Raw genomic sequence first — 17,060 nt, 5'->3', positions numbered from 1 at the left:
TGGATGTGTCCTGTGCCACTGCTGTAGATGCCCCTGCTCTGGCAGGGGGTTGGACTAGATGATCTCCAGAGGTCCCTTCCAACCCTGACCAGTCTGTGATTTTGTGGTAATAAAACATGGTGATACACAATCCAGTGTGTTCGTAGAATAGTTTGGGTTGGAAGGGACCTTTAAAAACCATCTAGTCCAACCCCCTTGCTGTGGGAAGGAACATCTTCAACTAGATCAGGTTGCTCAGAACCCCATCCAACCTGACCTGGAATGTTTCCAGGGATGAGGCATTGACAACCTCTCTGGGAGACCTGGGCCAGTGTCTCATCACCCTCAGAGTAAAACATTTCTTCCTGGTATCTCATCTCAATCTCCCCTCTCTCAGTTGAAAACCATTACCCCTTATCCTATGGTTCCACTCCCTGATCAAGAGTCCCTCCCCAGCTTTCCTGGAGCCCCTTTAGGCACTGGAAGGGGCTCTGAGGTCTCCCCAGAGCCTTCTCTTCTCCAGGCTGAACCCCCCCAACTCTCCCAGCCTGTCCTCCCAGCAGAGGGGCTCCAGCCCTCCCAGCAGCTCCGGGGCCTCCTCTGGCCCTGCTCCACCAGCTCCATGTCTCTCCTGTGCTGAGGCCCCCGAGCTGGAGGCAGCACTGGGGGGGGTCTCCCCAGAGCAGAGCAGAGCGCAGCAGAGGGGCACAGTCCCCCCCTCGCCCTGCTGGCCACGCTGCTGGGGATGCAGCCCAGGGTGCTGGGGGCTCGCTGGCTGCCAGCACACGTTGCCGGCTCATGTCCAGATTTTTGCCCACCAGTATCCCTAAGTCCTTCTCCTCAGGGCTGCTCTCCATCCCTTCATCCCCCAGCCTATATTGATACTGGGGGTTGCCCCAGCTCAGGTGCAGGACCCTGTACTTGACCTTGTTGAACCTCATGAGGTTCACACGGACCCACTTCTCGACCTTGTCCATGTCCCTCTGGATGACATCCTGTCCCTCAGGTGTGTCAATCACACCATTCAGCTTCGTGTCATCTTTAAACTTGCTGAGGGTGCACTTGATCCCACTGTCTATGTCTTAGATGAAGATATTGAACCGTACTGGTCCCAATGTGCACACCTGAGGGACATTACTCATTGCTGATCTCCATCCAGACATTGAGCAGTTGACCAGTACTCAACCAAACTATTAGAAATTTAAAACGTGGTGGCACCAAGAGCCTTACTTGAATTTGCATGGTGTCTAAGGAGACCTTTTCCAAATATCTGTGGTTTTGGGTGCGCCCTTCCCAAAGAAGGGGTGTAGAGCTTTCCTGCTTTGCCTTCATTATGGCCTGAGTGCCAAAGGCAGCGGTAGGGTTTGGAAGAAGAGATGGCCAAAACAGATGCAGGAGCATCATGTAGGAATGGTGTGAAATCCAACTGGAAAGAGTGGCCTGATGCATTATCGAGCCTGCAAGATGAATGAATTTTCAATGTACTGGCGTGTTTGTCATCAGTTCTTCTTTCCTGTTCTTGTGTCCTGCAGGCTACAGCCCCTTTCTTGCACATAGGAGCACTTGCAGCGGTCACGGCCCTGTCATGGTTGATAGCGGGGCAGTTTGCACGAATGGAGAAAGCCAGTGAGTACCACTTGTGTCCTTGTGTGTTGGTTAGGGGCTGGTGGGTGGCTGGTGGGTCCTACTGTTGGGAACCAGCTGGCAGGAGGCAGTGCTGGTTCCTTCCCCGGGCTCAGCAGCCTCCAGCTCAGCCATGTTAGGGAGGTGGATGCTCACCTAGAGTAACCTGGCTAAAACTGGAATGGTTGAATCTGGTCTGGAGATGCATCCAGATCCCACTGCTGCTGCTTTGTGGTCGGAAGTGCACCAGGGTTGGAGGCGAAAGGGCTATTTTCAATGACGCAATGTAAAAGCATCCAGATTTCCACCAACCTGCTTTAGAAAACATAAATGCGCCCTCTGCAGCTAATGTGCAGTGTTCTTCTCTGGGTCTTATAAGCACTTCTCCCTTCCCCCATCTCTTTGGCTCTTGTTCACCTGCATGCCTAGGTGGATCTGGCTTTTGAAAGCCTTTATGGACTTGTTGCTTGTGATGCAGTAGCGCCCAGAGGGCTCAGTAGAGATCTGGTCCCCTGATGGTTTGGTGCTTCCTTAAATACACATTGAAGCATGGTCAAAGGTCTAAGGGAGCAGGGTGGTGAAGGACACACTGAACCCGGGTGGTCTTGTTGATGGTCCCATCCACTGAAATAAGCTCTTCTGTGCATCTCCCCTGTCCCACCTCATTGCCAGGGGCTCTCCCAAGCCTGAGCTGTTCCTCCAGGTTTTCTCGTGAGATAATTTGATCCTTCTGTGCCCTCAGAAGTGTTTTTCTTCAGGGCGTCCATGGATGTTCTCAGGCATTTGTGCCAGCTCCAGGAAAATTATTTTAATTGCTATTTAACCTGCAGCAAAATACAAGCCCTGGAAGGATTTGGCAGCACTCGCGAAAGACTTCCAAGAAGTAGGAGTTAAGAATGAGGAAATGGTGTCTGAAGATGGAAAGATTTTGATATCCAGAGAGACCCTGCAAAGAATGAATTGCTCTGCCTTAATTTATAAATATGCCAATAAAGCTGTACCTGGTGGTTCTTAAATATGTCCTAGCATGTAATTAGGCTGCCAGTTGAGGGAGGATTTGTGGTTATGCCTAAAGCAGAGACTGCATGTGCTCCTTCTGAATTCCTCATAATTTCTCTCTTGCAGCTGGGTTCCCTGAAAATGCCTTTTTTGTTTCTTTTTAATAAGCCAGGAAACTGTTTCCCTTCTCTCTCTCTTCTTTTTTTTTTTTTTTTGGCTCCTGGGTTGGGTTTTTTGTTTGTTTTTGAAGAAACGCATTCATCTCTTCTGTACCATTGGATCTTAAAGTTATTTCAGGGTCATTTTACTTGTGAAAGGTATCTTACCTGGAGGAGTTTACAGACTTTTTGGTACAGATATCTTTAATATGGTGGTATTGAAAATGGAAGAGAACTGAAATCTCTGTGAGAATCTACAGTTGCTCGTAATGGGAAAATAAGATTTCACTCACTAATAATAATCTTTCGGAAATAACTGGTGCAGCTGCAGTCAGTGGTGTGACAATCTGTTCTTGTCATTTTTGAGACATGTGACAATCGTCAGCAACTGGCTATTTTACTAAGCAAATTTACACCATTTTTTTTTTTCGTTCTCCCTATGCTACTATTTCTGAACCCAGAGAAGAGAAGTTTCTTGAATAGCTACAGTGTTTTAGAAGGTAGTAGCTTGTTTCCAAAGCTTGCTTCTGAGGTCAGATAGAGAACATTGGACTCAAAGCAGCCCTGGAAGCCTTGAGTAGCAAACATCAGTGTGAGAAACATGCTCTTCCAGGAGCCCAAACTAGGCTGGAGGGGTCTCTAAGAATAGGAGGAATGGAGAAGGAAGGCTTGCAATCTAAATTGTTGGTGTTGTCATGCTGTAGAAAGTGGGAGACTTATCTGTCTTGCTTGGCTTGCATGGCTTGAGTGGTCACCAGGAGATCTTCCATACAGACCATCCAACCTCAAATTGAACAGTATGCACTTTGCTTGTATTTCATGCAGGTGTTTTGTTGTGGGTCTTTTTTGTTTTTTTTTTTTTTTTTTTTGGTATGTGGTCTCAGTTCCCACATATGCATGGCTGAGTGAGGGCTTCAGCTCCATCTTATAGAATCATAGACCCACAGAATAGTTTGGGGTGGAAGGGACCTTGAAGATCGTCGAGTTCCAACCCCCCTGCCATGGGCAGGGACACCTCCCACCAGCCCAGGTTGCTCCAAGCCCTGTCCAACCTGGCCTTGAACACCTCCAGGGATGGGGCAGCCACAACATGGTCTGTGACCTGTGCCGAGGCATGTTTGTCTTGTGGGTATAGTCCAATGATAAAAATATTTGGAAGCCCATGCATTTCACGTGGTCCTTGCCTTTAGCCTGAATCTGAGCTGTTTAATCCCTAAACTGCAGTAACAGGAAGGAAAGGACTGGATTCTTTGCACAGCCTGAGACTTTGCTGACTATTAGGCTGATTTCCAAAGCCTGGTTGGTGCATGTGGCGTTCTTGGGGTGCTGGAGAATTGGGTCAGGATCACATCCTGTGTCCATCTGGAGGTTTTGATGCTGGTAACGCGCAACTCCAGGGCACCGTATCTTTATGGTGCAGGACATGGTATGAACTCACTTAGCAAGATGCCATTCAGTTCCTTGAATGCTCTGTGGGTGATTGACATCTCTTCCAGAGAGGAGGAAAAATTAGCTGGCAAAGTCACTAGTGTTACTTTCTGGCTTGTCGGAACATGTTTGAATGAGGCTATTAGATGCTGGAAGGAAAAAGCAGTTTGTTTATGTGTGAAACCAGATCAGTTGTGGTCAGGACCAGAGCTGGGCTGTTCCGCCTTTCCCCTAAAAAAAACACCAACGACTGCCTTCTCCTTTGTGCGTCCATGGCAAATATTTTTAAAGGGGGTTTTTAGAGGTTCTCTCTTGAGTTCCAAAGCAGTAATGAGTTTGAAAAATAAATAATAATAATAATAATAATGAAAGTAGTCTTATGCTTTAATATCTGCGGTTTTGAGTGACTCCAAATAGCTCAGGAGTTCAAAGGTGCCTGTTGTTCTTCATAAGGAACACACGTCTGTTGGCAACAAGGGGTGTTTCTGTTGTGCTGTCAGCACCTTCAAAAGGTTCCCAGATACTCTGGACTTTGTGAGAAGTCACTGGTAGTTGGCAGCTGAGGCATGGCATGGGGGGAAGGAATGCTCATCTGACCCCAAGCGCTGCAGCCAGCAACCCCCTTGGCTGCATTCGCTGGTCCCGTAATATTGCTGCTTGCAGAGACCCCGGGGAGCGCACCACCATCCCAACCCAAGGATTTATTTAAACATGTCCAACTTAATCATAAAATCACAGAATGGTTTGGGTTGGAAGGGACCTTAAAGATCATCCAGTTCCAAACCCCTGCCCTGGGCAGGGACGCCTCCCACCAGCCCAGGTTGCCCAAGGCCACGTCCAGCCTGGCCTTGAACACCTCCAGGGATGGGGCAGCCACAGCTTCTCTGGGCAACCTGCGCCAGGGGCTCACCGCCCGCACAGGGAAAAATTTCTTTCTGACGTATATTCTAAATCTCCCCTCTTCCAGTTTGAAGCCATTCCCCCTCATCCTATCACTACATGCCCTAGTAAAAAGTTCCTCTCCAGCTTTCTTGTAGGCCCCCTTTAGATACTGGAAGGCTGCTGTAAAGTCTCCCTGGAGCCTTCTCCTCTCCAGGCTGAACCCCCCCACCTCTCCCAGCCTGTCCTCCCAGCAGAGGGGCTCCAGCCCTCCCAGCAGCTCTGGGGCCTCCTCTGGCCCCACTCCACCAGCTCCATGTCTCTCCTGTGCTGAGGCCCCCGAGCTGGAGGCAGCACTGCAGGGGGGTCTCCCCAGAGCAGAGCGCAGCAGAGGGGCACAATCCAACCCCTCGCCCTGCTGGCCACGCTGCTGGGGATGCAGCCCGGGGTGCCGGGGGCTCGCTGGATGCCAGCACACATTGCTGGCTCGTGTTGAGCTTCTCACCCACCAACACACCCAGGTCCTCCTCAGGGCTGCTCTTAATCAGTAAATCATTAAATCGGTAAGACATTATTGCAAATTAACCGACTTCTGGCTGGCACAAATCCTTATGCAGAAACATTGAAAGTGGCTTTACCCTGGCTGACATGGGTGGTGTTGGTGAGCCGCTAATATAAACACAAGGGATGGAAACCCAAGTGATATTAAATGCACCCACATGGTGCCGTGATTTATTTGTAGATATGTTTAGCTGGTGATCTGTTTCTGCTGTCCGGCAGGCCAAAATTTGGTGCTGTCCCAGCCAAAGGGCTGGAAATCAGCAACGTTTTGGGCTACGTTGCTGGGACTTGAAGCAATCCGCTTAACTTTTTCTTTCCCCAATATGAAATGAAGTGAAAACCTCCCTCAGGACTTGCTTAGCTCAAAGAGATTACTTTAAATAGAATATGTTTTTTCCTAAACACTAGGGGCAATGGCTGCAGACCAGTCTCTCCTCTGGAGGAAGACAAAGGTGCCTTCACTTTGCTCTTGTGGTGTGCAGAGGTCAGGATCAGCATTTTCACCAGCTCTCTCTCTCTTTCCCTCTCAGCTTCTCAGATGCTGATGTTCACTGCATACCTCGCAGTTGTAGTTGCACTTTACCTCGTCCCCCTCACCATCTCGTCCCCTTGCATAATGGAGAAGAAGGCTCTGGGACCAAAACCAGCCATTATAGGTCACCGCGGAGCACCGATGGTGAGTAGTCTCACGTTATATAGTACTCTGTTGTGTGACTCTTCTGCCTGTGTCAAGGATGATACTGGATCTGATGGTCTCCAAGCTGCTCTCCAGAGAACAGATATGACAAATATAACTTTGAGGCACCCCTCCTGGCTGGAGTTACTGTGGTGGTAAATCAGTACATGAACCCAGAGTCAAGTCATGCCTCGGATGTTCCAGACGCTTTACAAACAAAAGGGCGAGCCTTGTCTTGCGTAGGGTGGTTTGTGCCACTGCATTTTTCTGGCTGCTAGTTCTGCTGGTTTTATTTGCTCTCCAGGCTTGGCCCTTGAGCTGCAGCAGAAGTTTGTGTGTGGTTTTTTTTTTTTTTATTTTGTTATTTTTTTTAGAGCTTGGGGCTCAGTTGTTGTGTCCTCTGCAGGACCCCACCAGTAGTGGTTAAACTCAGCTCACAGCAAGATGCCTTGAGTATGTGGCAATCTGAAAAAACAAACAGACAAGCTGTACTGACCCTACATGACTGCACAGTACTCTTGCATTGCAGATCACCATGCGACTGGGTGAGGTGATGAAACGTTCTTGTCATCTGCCTCTGGGTAGACCTTGAAATCATAATCATATAGTCCTTCCTTCTCTGAGGTTTCTGGATGTGTCCAGGCTAAAGATAGAGCGTGTTGGCTTGGGGGCAACCCCGCGCCTTGATAAAGCTGTCTTGCGGTCTTTGGTCAGACTGGTCTGGGTTTCTCGTTTGGGTGCTTCTTTACTTAGGTCTGTTGTATCGTTGACCCTCCATCTCTCTCTGCTGGTTGATTGACTTCAGACAAGACAGGATACTGCAATGTAGGCACTGGCCTTGCAAATGTTTTTTTTGTTTGGTTTTTTTTTTTTTTTTTTTAAGGCATCCAGCTCACTTCTTTGCTGACATTCAAAGCAGAAAAAATATCTGTATAGGCTGTCAGAACCTATTTGGCAGGCTGAAGGGTGCTTGAGCCTCCTCTCCAAGCCCAAGAGTGCACACTAGGAGTTGTGCTAGGTGAGATAAACACCTGTCATGACACAGAAGTATTTTATTTTAGCTCTTTTTATTTTTAATGATTTCTTTCTTTAAGGATTCCCTTGAAATGCCAGCTTCATTTACATCACTCTTTTAACTATGTTTCCTCTGTGGGTGGTGGAATGAAGTTCTGGGCATGATAAATGCTTTTTCCTGTCCTACTGAGGTTGTACCAACCATGAAAGCCATAAGAAGACAAGTGAGAACCTGTCCTCTGGATGCTTTCTGCATGTCCGGAAATCACAAAGCCTGTTAGGAGATTTTCTTCCTGTGGTGTTTCCAGGCCGGTGTGCCCTTCATAGCCTTCTAAACAAATTAAACAGTAGCCGAATTCCTTCTGTCTTCCAGGTGGTTTACAGAAGCCTTGTATGGAGCGCGACTCCCAGCAGAGACTTGGCCCTTTGCTTTCCTTCGTGTTCTTCCTTGGAGCCAGCAAACGCTCCTTGCAGGATGGAATGAACCTGTCTGGGAAGAAGATGTGTAGATGTGAAGCTGAGGGACATGGTTTAGTAGTAACTTGGCAGTGCTGGGGTAACGGTTGGACTTGATGACCTTAAAGGTCTCTTCCAACTGTAATTATTTTATGATTCTAAGATGCTGCTTGCCTGTTAGGGTGCAGAGGGTTGCAAAGGTTGATGAAAAGCGGTGGTGGAGGACGCACAGTACTACATGTAGAGCTATGGCCCAGGTGGTGTTCAGCAGGGTGCATCCCTCCCCTTCACCATTCGCTGATACACAGAGCTGGTTGTTTGTTAACAGCAGATGGTTTTCTCTGAAGCCTGGGAGAAGCAAGATCAGAGACTAGCAAGCCTTGTTCCAACCTCCAAGCAATAGTCTGCATGTCCCATGATGAGTCAGCAGTAGGTTTATCAAAATCGCAAAGCTGAGACAGGATAAGAAAGATCATAGAGTCATAGAATGGTTTATGTTGGAAGGGACCTTGAATATCATCTAGTTCCAACCCCCCTGCCATGGGCAGGGACAACTCCCACTAGACCAGGTTGCTCGAAGCCCCATCCAGCCCTCTGATCATCTTTGTGGCCCTCCTCTGGCCCCACTCCAACAGGTCCATGTCTTTCCTATGTTGGGGGCTCCAGAGCTGGATGCAGTGCTCCAGGTGGGGTGTCACTAGAGTAGGGGGGAAGAATCCCCTCCCTTGACCTGCTGGCCCCAATTCTTCTGATGCAGCCCAGGATACGGTTGGCCTTCTGGGCTGTGATCATGCATTGCCAGCTCATGTTGAGCTTCTCATCAATCAGCACCCCCAGGTCCTTCTCCTCAGGGCTGCTCTCCAGCCATTCCCTGCCCAGCCTGTATTTGTGCTTGGGATTGTCCTGACCCAGATGAGGACCACAGCCTTGTTCTGGACTTCCATCCATGCCCAATTTTTCGCTATATCACGTCACCTTGAGTTTGAAGAGCTCCACCTACAGTGCAAGTCCTCAGGTTGTACTAAGTCATATCTGCTTGGCAAAGCATTAAAATCGTTAATTTCCAGGAGGTGTTTCGGCTAATAGGGTCTTGTTTCACAGGGCTGCTTGATACACTTTTGCTGTTGAGCTAATGTAGATTTAGTTTGGAGAAACGGCTAAGTGGAGCTGGGGCGGAGGAAATAGCCTGGAGAAGTCTAGAGACTGGGTTGTAGGACACAGACGTCCTCCCTTGGGCAACATCAAGATCAAAAAGTCTGCAGAGCCTGGGAGTTTGGGACCTGAGGTGAAACTAGATCTTGTGGGATTGGAGATGATAAAAAGCAATGCAGTATTTGCCTTCAAATCTCCTGAAGCAAGACAAATGTGATTTGCTGGGCAGACAAGCGTGCTCTCTGATAGAGCCTGATAGCTCGTTGTTTCGCCCGTCTGGCAGGGCTGGATCTGTAATATCGCATTTGCACGTCCAGTGCTCTTATACTGGAAAGACACAAATACAACCGAGCCCTTTTCTGAGAAAAGCCAGCAAAGGAGATCCATAGGGTGGCTGAAAACACTTGTTGCCCTGAAATAAAGGATTTGTTGGGGATATGGCATATGGGGCAAAAGGTGGTGAAATGGAGAATTTTCCAGGAAAGATGTAGATATGTGCACTTCCTGAGGGATATAGTGCTGAGGGGTGCTGATCTGTCAGTGCATGCAGCCTGTTCCTTAAACAGGGGCAACGATCTTCTTTCGTGCTCCAGAGCCTGCTTTCCTCCCTGCACGCACACACCCTCTCTCTTTTCTCTTGTCCCTTTAGGACTTTTAAGACACAAGATGCATTCATAGCATCTTGTGTGAGTGCGACTCAGCAGCTGTCCTTGTTCGGTGGAGGAAAAAAAAAGTGAGGAACAGAGGCCATATGGCTCATATAATTTGTCTTGAAACATTGGAGGAGGGGTACAAGTCCTTGCATTTTAAGTAGCAAGAGAAAATCGGAAACCGTCCTGGTATCTGTATGTAGAACAAGTGTGGCTTTTTGCAGTACAGGGGAGCTACTGTTTCCACACTGGCTGACCGTTTGTCTGTAGCAGTAGCGCTTCCCCAAGCAATGTCCCTTTGGTATCATCCTGTTCCCCCATGAGCTTAAATTCACTGCTAGAAAGGCTTTTCTGCAAGACTCTTCCCACCTTCACTTGCTTAAATGTCACCCAGCTGGACCCGCTTTTTGCTATATGAAATGTCCATTCCTATCAGGGTGCTATCTGAAAACCCTTTCTCTTGGCAGGCATCGAGTTAATCAATCAGTTTCTTCTCAAAGGCTCTTTTAAAATGAATTATTCAGCCTCCAGATCTGTTTCTGTCCTCCTGGACTCCCGTCAGGAGAGCATCAGTGTTGTGGCAGCAATGTGCTGGGAAATGAGGGCTCCATCCCTCACTTGATGTCTGGTGGTTTGAAGGGTCTGGTCCTGATGGGTACAGGAATTGTCTGACACCCTAAAACACGAGATGGGGTTCTCTGTAAATTTTGCATGTTAGTATGTTAAGTTTTTCAGATTGTTTTATAAGCAGATGTCTGTTGTCTTCCATCTTTTTCATTCGTGCAGAAATCTAGTTGCGTTTTGTCTTCAATGGCCATAGACTTGACTGTCTTCTCCCTGTGATGGTAAATATGCCATTTATGCTGAGGATAAGCCAAAACAAGGGTAGCAGGTAAAAGCTGGGACCAAATCTGAGATAGGAATGAGGAACTTCATCCAGCAGGACACTGACTTCTACTGCTGTTTGTGCCTTTAAAGTCTTCTCCCCAAAGTCTTTCCTCAGATGGTGCTTCAGGTTGAGGCAGGTTGTCTTCGCTTTTGAGATCTGAGGGAGGTGTTCTCCATAACGTTGAATCCTACTTGCTTTTAGGTTATTAGTCCTAAATATACATTTCTTGTAATTAGGCTCATCATGATGATCTTTGATCGCAAGTTGTAGGTAAATCACCCAAAGGATTAATAATAGCAAGGATTTATCTGAGCAAGAACTGTATCTGTCTTCTTGGGAATCTTCATGAAGCCTGGAAGCTCACCTCTCGTTACTGGGACCAGAAAGGTAGTGATGGATCTAAAAACAATCAGGCTAAACCTGTGGAAACCATCCAAGCAAGGCAAGAACAGCCCTTGATTTCAGAGCTGGAGGCTACAAATAGCATCGAAATAAACGCTTTTGGCAAAGCCACCCGTACAGCTGGTTTTCGGCATGTCATAACACCACTGAGAAAGACTGTGCCCAAACAGCTGCCCGTGTGCCGCGAAGCGTGCGGAGCTCACGCCGTTGAGGTCCTTCCTGTGTGGCAAGACGATGTCCATCTCCTTGCTGAGCGCGGGCACCGTGCCGGGAGGAGCATTTTTCGGCGGTGCTGACTCACTGGCTTTGCACAACTCTGGAGTGGAAAAGTACCCATTGCTGGGACAAAGTACTTTGGTGGGCAGCCAACATTTAATTGCGCTTAGAATTTGCCTGTTGGGTTACTGCAAGGAAATGTTTTGCCCCGACAGGGAGTGTGTCGTCTTGTTCCTGGGAAAATTCCAGCAAATATGGAGTTAGTTGTTTGTTTGGTGTTTTTTTTTTTTTTTTAACATCTGAAGGTGAAGCCTCCGATATATGTTGGTGTTCTCACAGAGATGTTGTTTTGTCATCTTGTGCCAACTATCAATAGAAACAGTAATGATGACTTCTGGTTGGGGTTGTGGCTTATCGGAAAGGTTTCACCTAATGAAGAACAACTGGTGGTTTCTTTCTATGGTTTTAGAGTTTTGGGTTTTTTTGGTAGTTTTGAGGGTCTTTATTTCATCTTATCTTGGGTACCAAAAACTTTGCCACCGCCTCTTTGGGTTGGTTTTGTTTTCAAAGGGCTCTGAAGTGCTTTGGTTTGGGCTGCTGAAATCAAGAAGCATTGGGTTTGCTGTACATCTTACACGCAGCCACCTATTAAAAATATGTCCAGTTAACCTGTCTGCTGGGTGCGATCGATAGTAAAGAACAATCACAATTAGCATCTTCTGTCAGACCCGGAGAGGAAAGCTTGTATTCATCGAAATAAATTTACATAAGCTTAGATAGTCTTTCATTAAATCAAGCTTTTTTTTTTTTTTTTTTTTTTTGTGTGCAGTGCAGCAACAATGAGGTCTCATCTCCTATATCTAGTTATTAAATTTCTAATGGCTTTTTGCTTATGAGTTTATCCTGTTGTCCAAGGCAATCCTTTATTTTTTTTTTTTTTCTCTTTTTGTTTTGTTCTCTTTCCCTGCCTTTCAGTCTAGTTGAGCTTTTTCCAGAAATGCTGGATATGGATGCTTTCTAAAAATACCTTGAATTCCTAAGGATTAAAGATACGTTTTATTTTATTTTTTAAACAGTAGTATTGTTGCCTTATAGTGACCTGGCATGAGGGGACACTAATGCTGAAATCAATGTACCGACAGATCCCACACTAAGCCCCATATAGGGAACTTCCAAACGGCATCTATTTACAGGAAGGAAAACAGCATTTTTGGGGTATCATGCCTTGTGTTTTTAGTCTAATTATTGGCCCATGAGGAGACTGATATTGGAAAGGAGAGATAAGGGAGGGAAAATTAAAAAAAAAATAAAAATTAAAATGATGCTCCTGTTTCCAAAAGGATGAGAAAATATCCTTAAAGCTTTTTGATGGAGCAAAGATCTCATCCTTCAGGGCACCATGACAGAGGTGTGCAGGGGCTGCAGTTACACTTTGGAACAAATTTGGTTTTTCTGGGCAAGACTCTTCATTAGCCTCCCCAACACACAAATGATGCAGTGTTTTCTATTTTTGAAGGCCCGGCGAGGTGGCTAATTAGGGCAAAAATAGAGCGTAGTGGTGTCCGACTGTCGCGAAGCTGCGCTGCAGTAACTAGCACGCTTTCACAATCTTCATTAAGGAAGGTCCAAAGCCCTTGTCTCCACTTGAAAGCATTTGCAATTGACTTCTGGGCACAAAAATAACCAAAATGAGTTAATTCATGGGTAATTTTCTAGAAATTAGTTGCTGCGCCTCTGTAGCAGGAAGAAATCAATAGTGGCCTGATTTTTGCGAGGGATGAGCCTATCACACCAAGCGCGAAGAGAAGGAACAGCTTCTGGAAACCCTGCGCTGGGTCTCTCTGTGGCTTTCCGCGGATATTGGCATGGTTTATATAGGACAGAGGGTTTTGTAATGAAATCATTGCTTTGTGCCCCAGGGCTTCCTTCACATCAGCACCGGTTTCTGAAGAAATCCCTTTACACTGGATCACTGCAAACCTGGATTTGGGCTTTAGACATAATGTGCCGGAGTGTATTGTATCAAGGAGTAAAACCCATCAAAGAAACTGGAGGGAGATGGGGAAATACAAGTGGAAAGATTATGAATTTTTTTAGTTCTTGCAGTTTTGCTGTCAAACCTTTAAAAAAAAAATAATAAAACAAATGGTACTAATCTCAGCAAGAAATTTCTGTACCAGCAACTATCCCACTTGGATGTATCTCTGCCATAAACATGCTGAATTTGGGGCTTCATCTCCTTCTTTCTTGGAGGGAGACAGAGACAAGCTGGGATGATGGAAATATCTGTTACTCAGATTCTCTTTTCTCGCAAAAAAAAAACCCTCATGTTGTAAGGAGTATGAGCTCCTGGCGCAGAGAGATCCTGCCTCCAAAGTGATGCCAGGGGAACCTCCAGGAATAGGCAGCATCTGATTTTAGAGGACAGGGTCAAATTTGCTTTCCTGGCTTTCTGATTGACCTTTACTGGGTTATATCATTGGTGTGAGTGGCTTATTCAGTCCCCTCCAGGCTAGAATCGACCGAGAGGTTTAGAAACCAGGAGAGGACAGCTTTCTGCATCGATGATGGACTCATTTGGAGATGCAATTATTTATATCGGAGTGACTGGCTCTGGCCAGGTTAGGAGCTTACCCACCACACGCTCACAGGAAGATAACATCTTTGCCTGGAGGATTTATAATCTACTTTTCAAAAGCTTCTGACATAGAGGGAATAGGGCTGTCGTAGTAGCGTTGTGGTGTTATAGAGACTACCCAGCACATGGCATGGTGGGGCATGGTGGTACGGAGAGCACTTCTGCTGAGGTCCGTGCTGTTCAACGATTCAGAGCAGCCGGGGATGTTCATCCACCTGTGATGCTCTTCAAGAGGATGCTCTTCACTTCTAGCAGTGCTTTGGTGAAGATGACGTTACAGCTTCTAAGCGTGCATTTGGATGGCTGGAATTTAAGTGTCCTTAAAACAGTTTTAAAATGCTGCTTCCTCTGCACAGCTGCAGTTTTCAACACAGTTCTGGCTGGAGTTTTGTGAGTTTGTTTAATTTGCGTTTGGTTTCAAGTTCCTGGGTGGATGTGCTTCATACCTCAGCAGCCACGTGCAGCCCTGGTGGAATCCAATTAAGTTTTGCCCTTCTCGAAGGGCAAAGCATGGTCTGCAGGCTCTGTAGGAGCTAGAGATGAGGCAGGAGTGGGATATTCCAATCCTGGGGCTGAGATTGTCTCCCCGTGGGGTTAAGCTCAGTGGCACCTGTCTGAGTGCTGAGGATGGGACGGTCACAGTGCGCCAAATTTTAAAACTCACAGAAAAATCTCAGGTTTTAGCTCCCTGCAACCTGTATTTTAGCTCTACCCCTAAGATGCATGAACCTCACTACTATCTGTACATGGCCAAATTTGTACAGTCTGACAAAGAGAAATCCCATCCCCAAAGGCTGTTTTCCTATTTGGCTTTCATCTGTGGCCTCTGCGTGCAGTCTCAGCTCTGTCTAATTTTACTTTTCCCCAGTCCAGCTGATGGAAGCTCTTGCAGATTGACTTGCACTTCAGATCTGTTTGGCTCTGTGTTTCCAAGTGCTTCCAGCAGTGGTGGCTGGGGGTCCCCTGTCATTTTGGTTAAAGGTTCCCCTGCATCTCAAACCGGCTGCATCTCAGGAGGGCTGGTGTCCAAGCAAAGGTTGACCGTGGCCCTGCAGAAATGGAAATACACCGGAAAGAGGCAAGAAGCATTTTTAATCTTCGTAGAATCATAGAGTCGTCTAGGTTGGAAAGGACCTTTAAGGTCATCGAGTCCAACTATCAACCTAACACTGCCAAAACCACGGCTAAACCGTGTCCCTCAGCACCACATCTACACGTCTTCAATATCTCAAGGGATGGCGATTCCACCCCTTCCCTGGGTAGCCTGTTTCAATGTTTGGCAACCCTTTTGTTGAAGAAATTTTTCCTAATATCCATCTTAAACCTCCCTTGGCACAACTTGAGGCCATTTCCTCGTCCTATTGCCTGTTCCTTGGGAGAAGAGACGGACCTCTCTCTCTACACCCTCTCCTTTCAGGGAGCTGTAGAGAGTGAGAAGGTCTCCCCTCAGCTGCCTTTTCTCCAGGCTGAACACCCTCAGTTCCCTCAGCCGCTCCTCATGAGATGTGTGCTCCAGACCTCTCAGCAGCTCCGTTGCCCTTCTCTGGACACACTCCAACACCTCAATGTTTTTCCTGGAGTGAGGGGCCCAACACTGGACACAGCACTCGAGGTGGGGCCTCACCAGTGCCGGGTACAGGGGTACGATCACTGCCCTGGTCCTGCTGGCCACACTATTCCTGACACAGGCCAGGATGCTGTTGGCCTTCTTGGCCACCTGGGCACAAGGTTCTCAAACAACAGAGCTTGTGCCCTCTCTGGGTTAGAATTCTGCTGTGCCAAAGTTCGGTGTACAGGTAAGACAGTAAGATATGAGAAGACCTTGGTCATGCTGGTCCACTTCTACAGGGGTGGAATACTGTTGTAGCCATGCTTGTTTGCCTTTGTCAGCCCTGATTTGTGCAATATGAGCTCTTCATTGTGTAGGTGGGTAACAGCAGTGTCACCCTACCTGTGTCTGGTTTTACATTGATGACTTAGTGGACGTAGTCCAACCTGCCTTTTCCAGTCTCCCTTAGCCTGAGAGAAGATCTACAGCTCAACACACTTTGCTTTTCTATTCCTTGCACGTCTGCATCCTTGGTGAGATTGTTTATAGGGGCATGGGGTTCAGCTGCTGCTTGATGTGGTGCCACATCTTGAGCTTGGACTCTCATGGCATCCTCCCAGCAACCCTTCCTGACTCAGGCTGGTGGTCCTTCATTGCCCTTCAGTTTCTCTAGCTCAGCTATCTCCACTTTATTTCCTTGTGATTGCTGCGGTCTCCGAAAGCAAATATTGAGCCGTACTCTGTATGGAGAGGATCACCTTGCAGTGCTACCCTGAAGAAACCTGAGCTACTTGCGAGGGGGAAAGCTGAGATGCTGAAAGCAGCCCAAGGAGATGGAGCAGGTCTGCCTGGATGGGATCTCTAGATCTTTATGTGGCTGCTGCTCCCTACTGTCAGCTCTGGGCATCGTGAATATATTGCAAAAAGCACTTTCAGCTTGACCTTGTGTGACCCAGCGCTGGGCTGTGCAAGAGGCTGTGATGAGGGCGTTGCTTCTGTCTTCTCCTAGACAAGTCAGGCTTTGATTGGGAGCTTTTTTAGGACAATAACGTACCTCTGTGTTGAACAAACAGAAAAATGAACTAGTATTGATGCCTGGCTTGAGCCAGAGGAATTCAGAAGAGAGATACCGGAGCTATGCGAAGGTTGTGTTGCTGACATCTGGTCTAATTATTTTACCCTAAAGCTTTGCTGACCCGAGCATGTAAGGTGATAAGCTAATAAGAAAACAAATGATTCTCAGAGACACCTTAAGCTCTTGAGCAGTTTTCTTTATTTATCGGGCGTGTTTCTGGTATGGTGCATTTAGGCCTTCTTTCTTCATTATTCCTTTTTCCAAACCCTGAGTAATTCTTGAAAATCATGGGCTGTGAATGCTCATCGTGTCTTGATGGAAACTTACTGCTCCCAGTGGTGGCAGAGATGAGTGAAAAAACAGGATGTCACAGGTGCTCTAAACCTGAAAGCAAAATTGGAAAAAAAAATAAAAAATTCTTAAAAATAGCTTTATTTTGATGTGTTCATGTTTCAGTGCAGAAAACCTGCCAGGTTTTCTCCCCACAGTTGTCTATATTTTTTTCTGGTCTGCCTGTTGTTGCTTTATGGACGTTTTGGGACTTGCTATACTGTACAGGTTGTGTAGAAAAACAAAGTGTTTGTCTTCACGCTGTATTGTTTTTCAAAGACACCCGAATTCTGTTACCACCTGCTCCATTCAACAGGAAGGAATTTGAAATAAAATTTGAGTCCTTATCTGTGGTAGCCATAGGGATAAATCTTCTAGGCTTAAGG

General features: G+C 46.9%; 1 protein-coding gene across 1 annotated transcript in view; it reads left to right on the top strand.

Annotated features, from left to right (window-relative positions):
* Window positions 1–17,060, top strand: part of GDPD5 (glycerophosphodiester phosphodiesterase domain containing 5) — a gene marked incomplete at its 5' end in the record, with an annotated part of 123,413 nt that overhangs the window by 82,800 nt on the left and 23,553 nt on the right. Inside the window, 2 exons of the mRNA XM_082493996.1 lie at window positions 1,512–1,605; window positions 6,158–6,303. Coding sequence (XP_082350122.1) covers window positions 1,512–1,605; window positions 6,158–6,303 — 240 coding nt within the window. The remainder of the gene's footprint in view (window positions 1–1,511; window positions 1,606–6,157; window positions 6,304–17,060) is intronic.

The sequence above is a fragment of the Vanellus vanellus genome (genome assembly GCF_965231255.1).
Source record: "Vanellus vanellus genome assembly, chromosome: 1".
NCBI lineage: Eukaryota > Metazoa > Chordata > Aves > Charadriiformes > Charadriidae > Vanellus > Vanellus vanellus.
The sequence above is the reverse complement of the archived record's forward strand: the minus strand, read 5'-3'. Positions and strand labels throughout refer to the sequence as shown.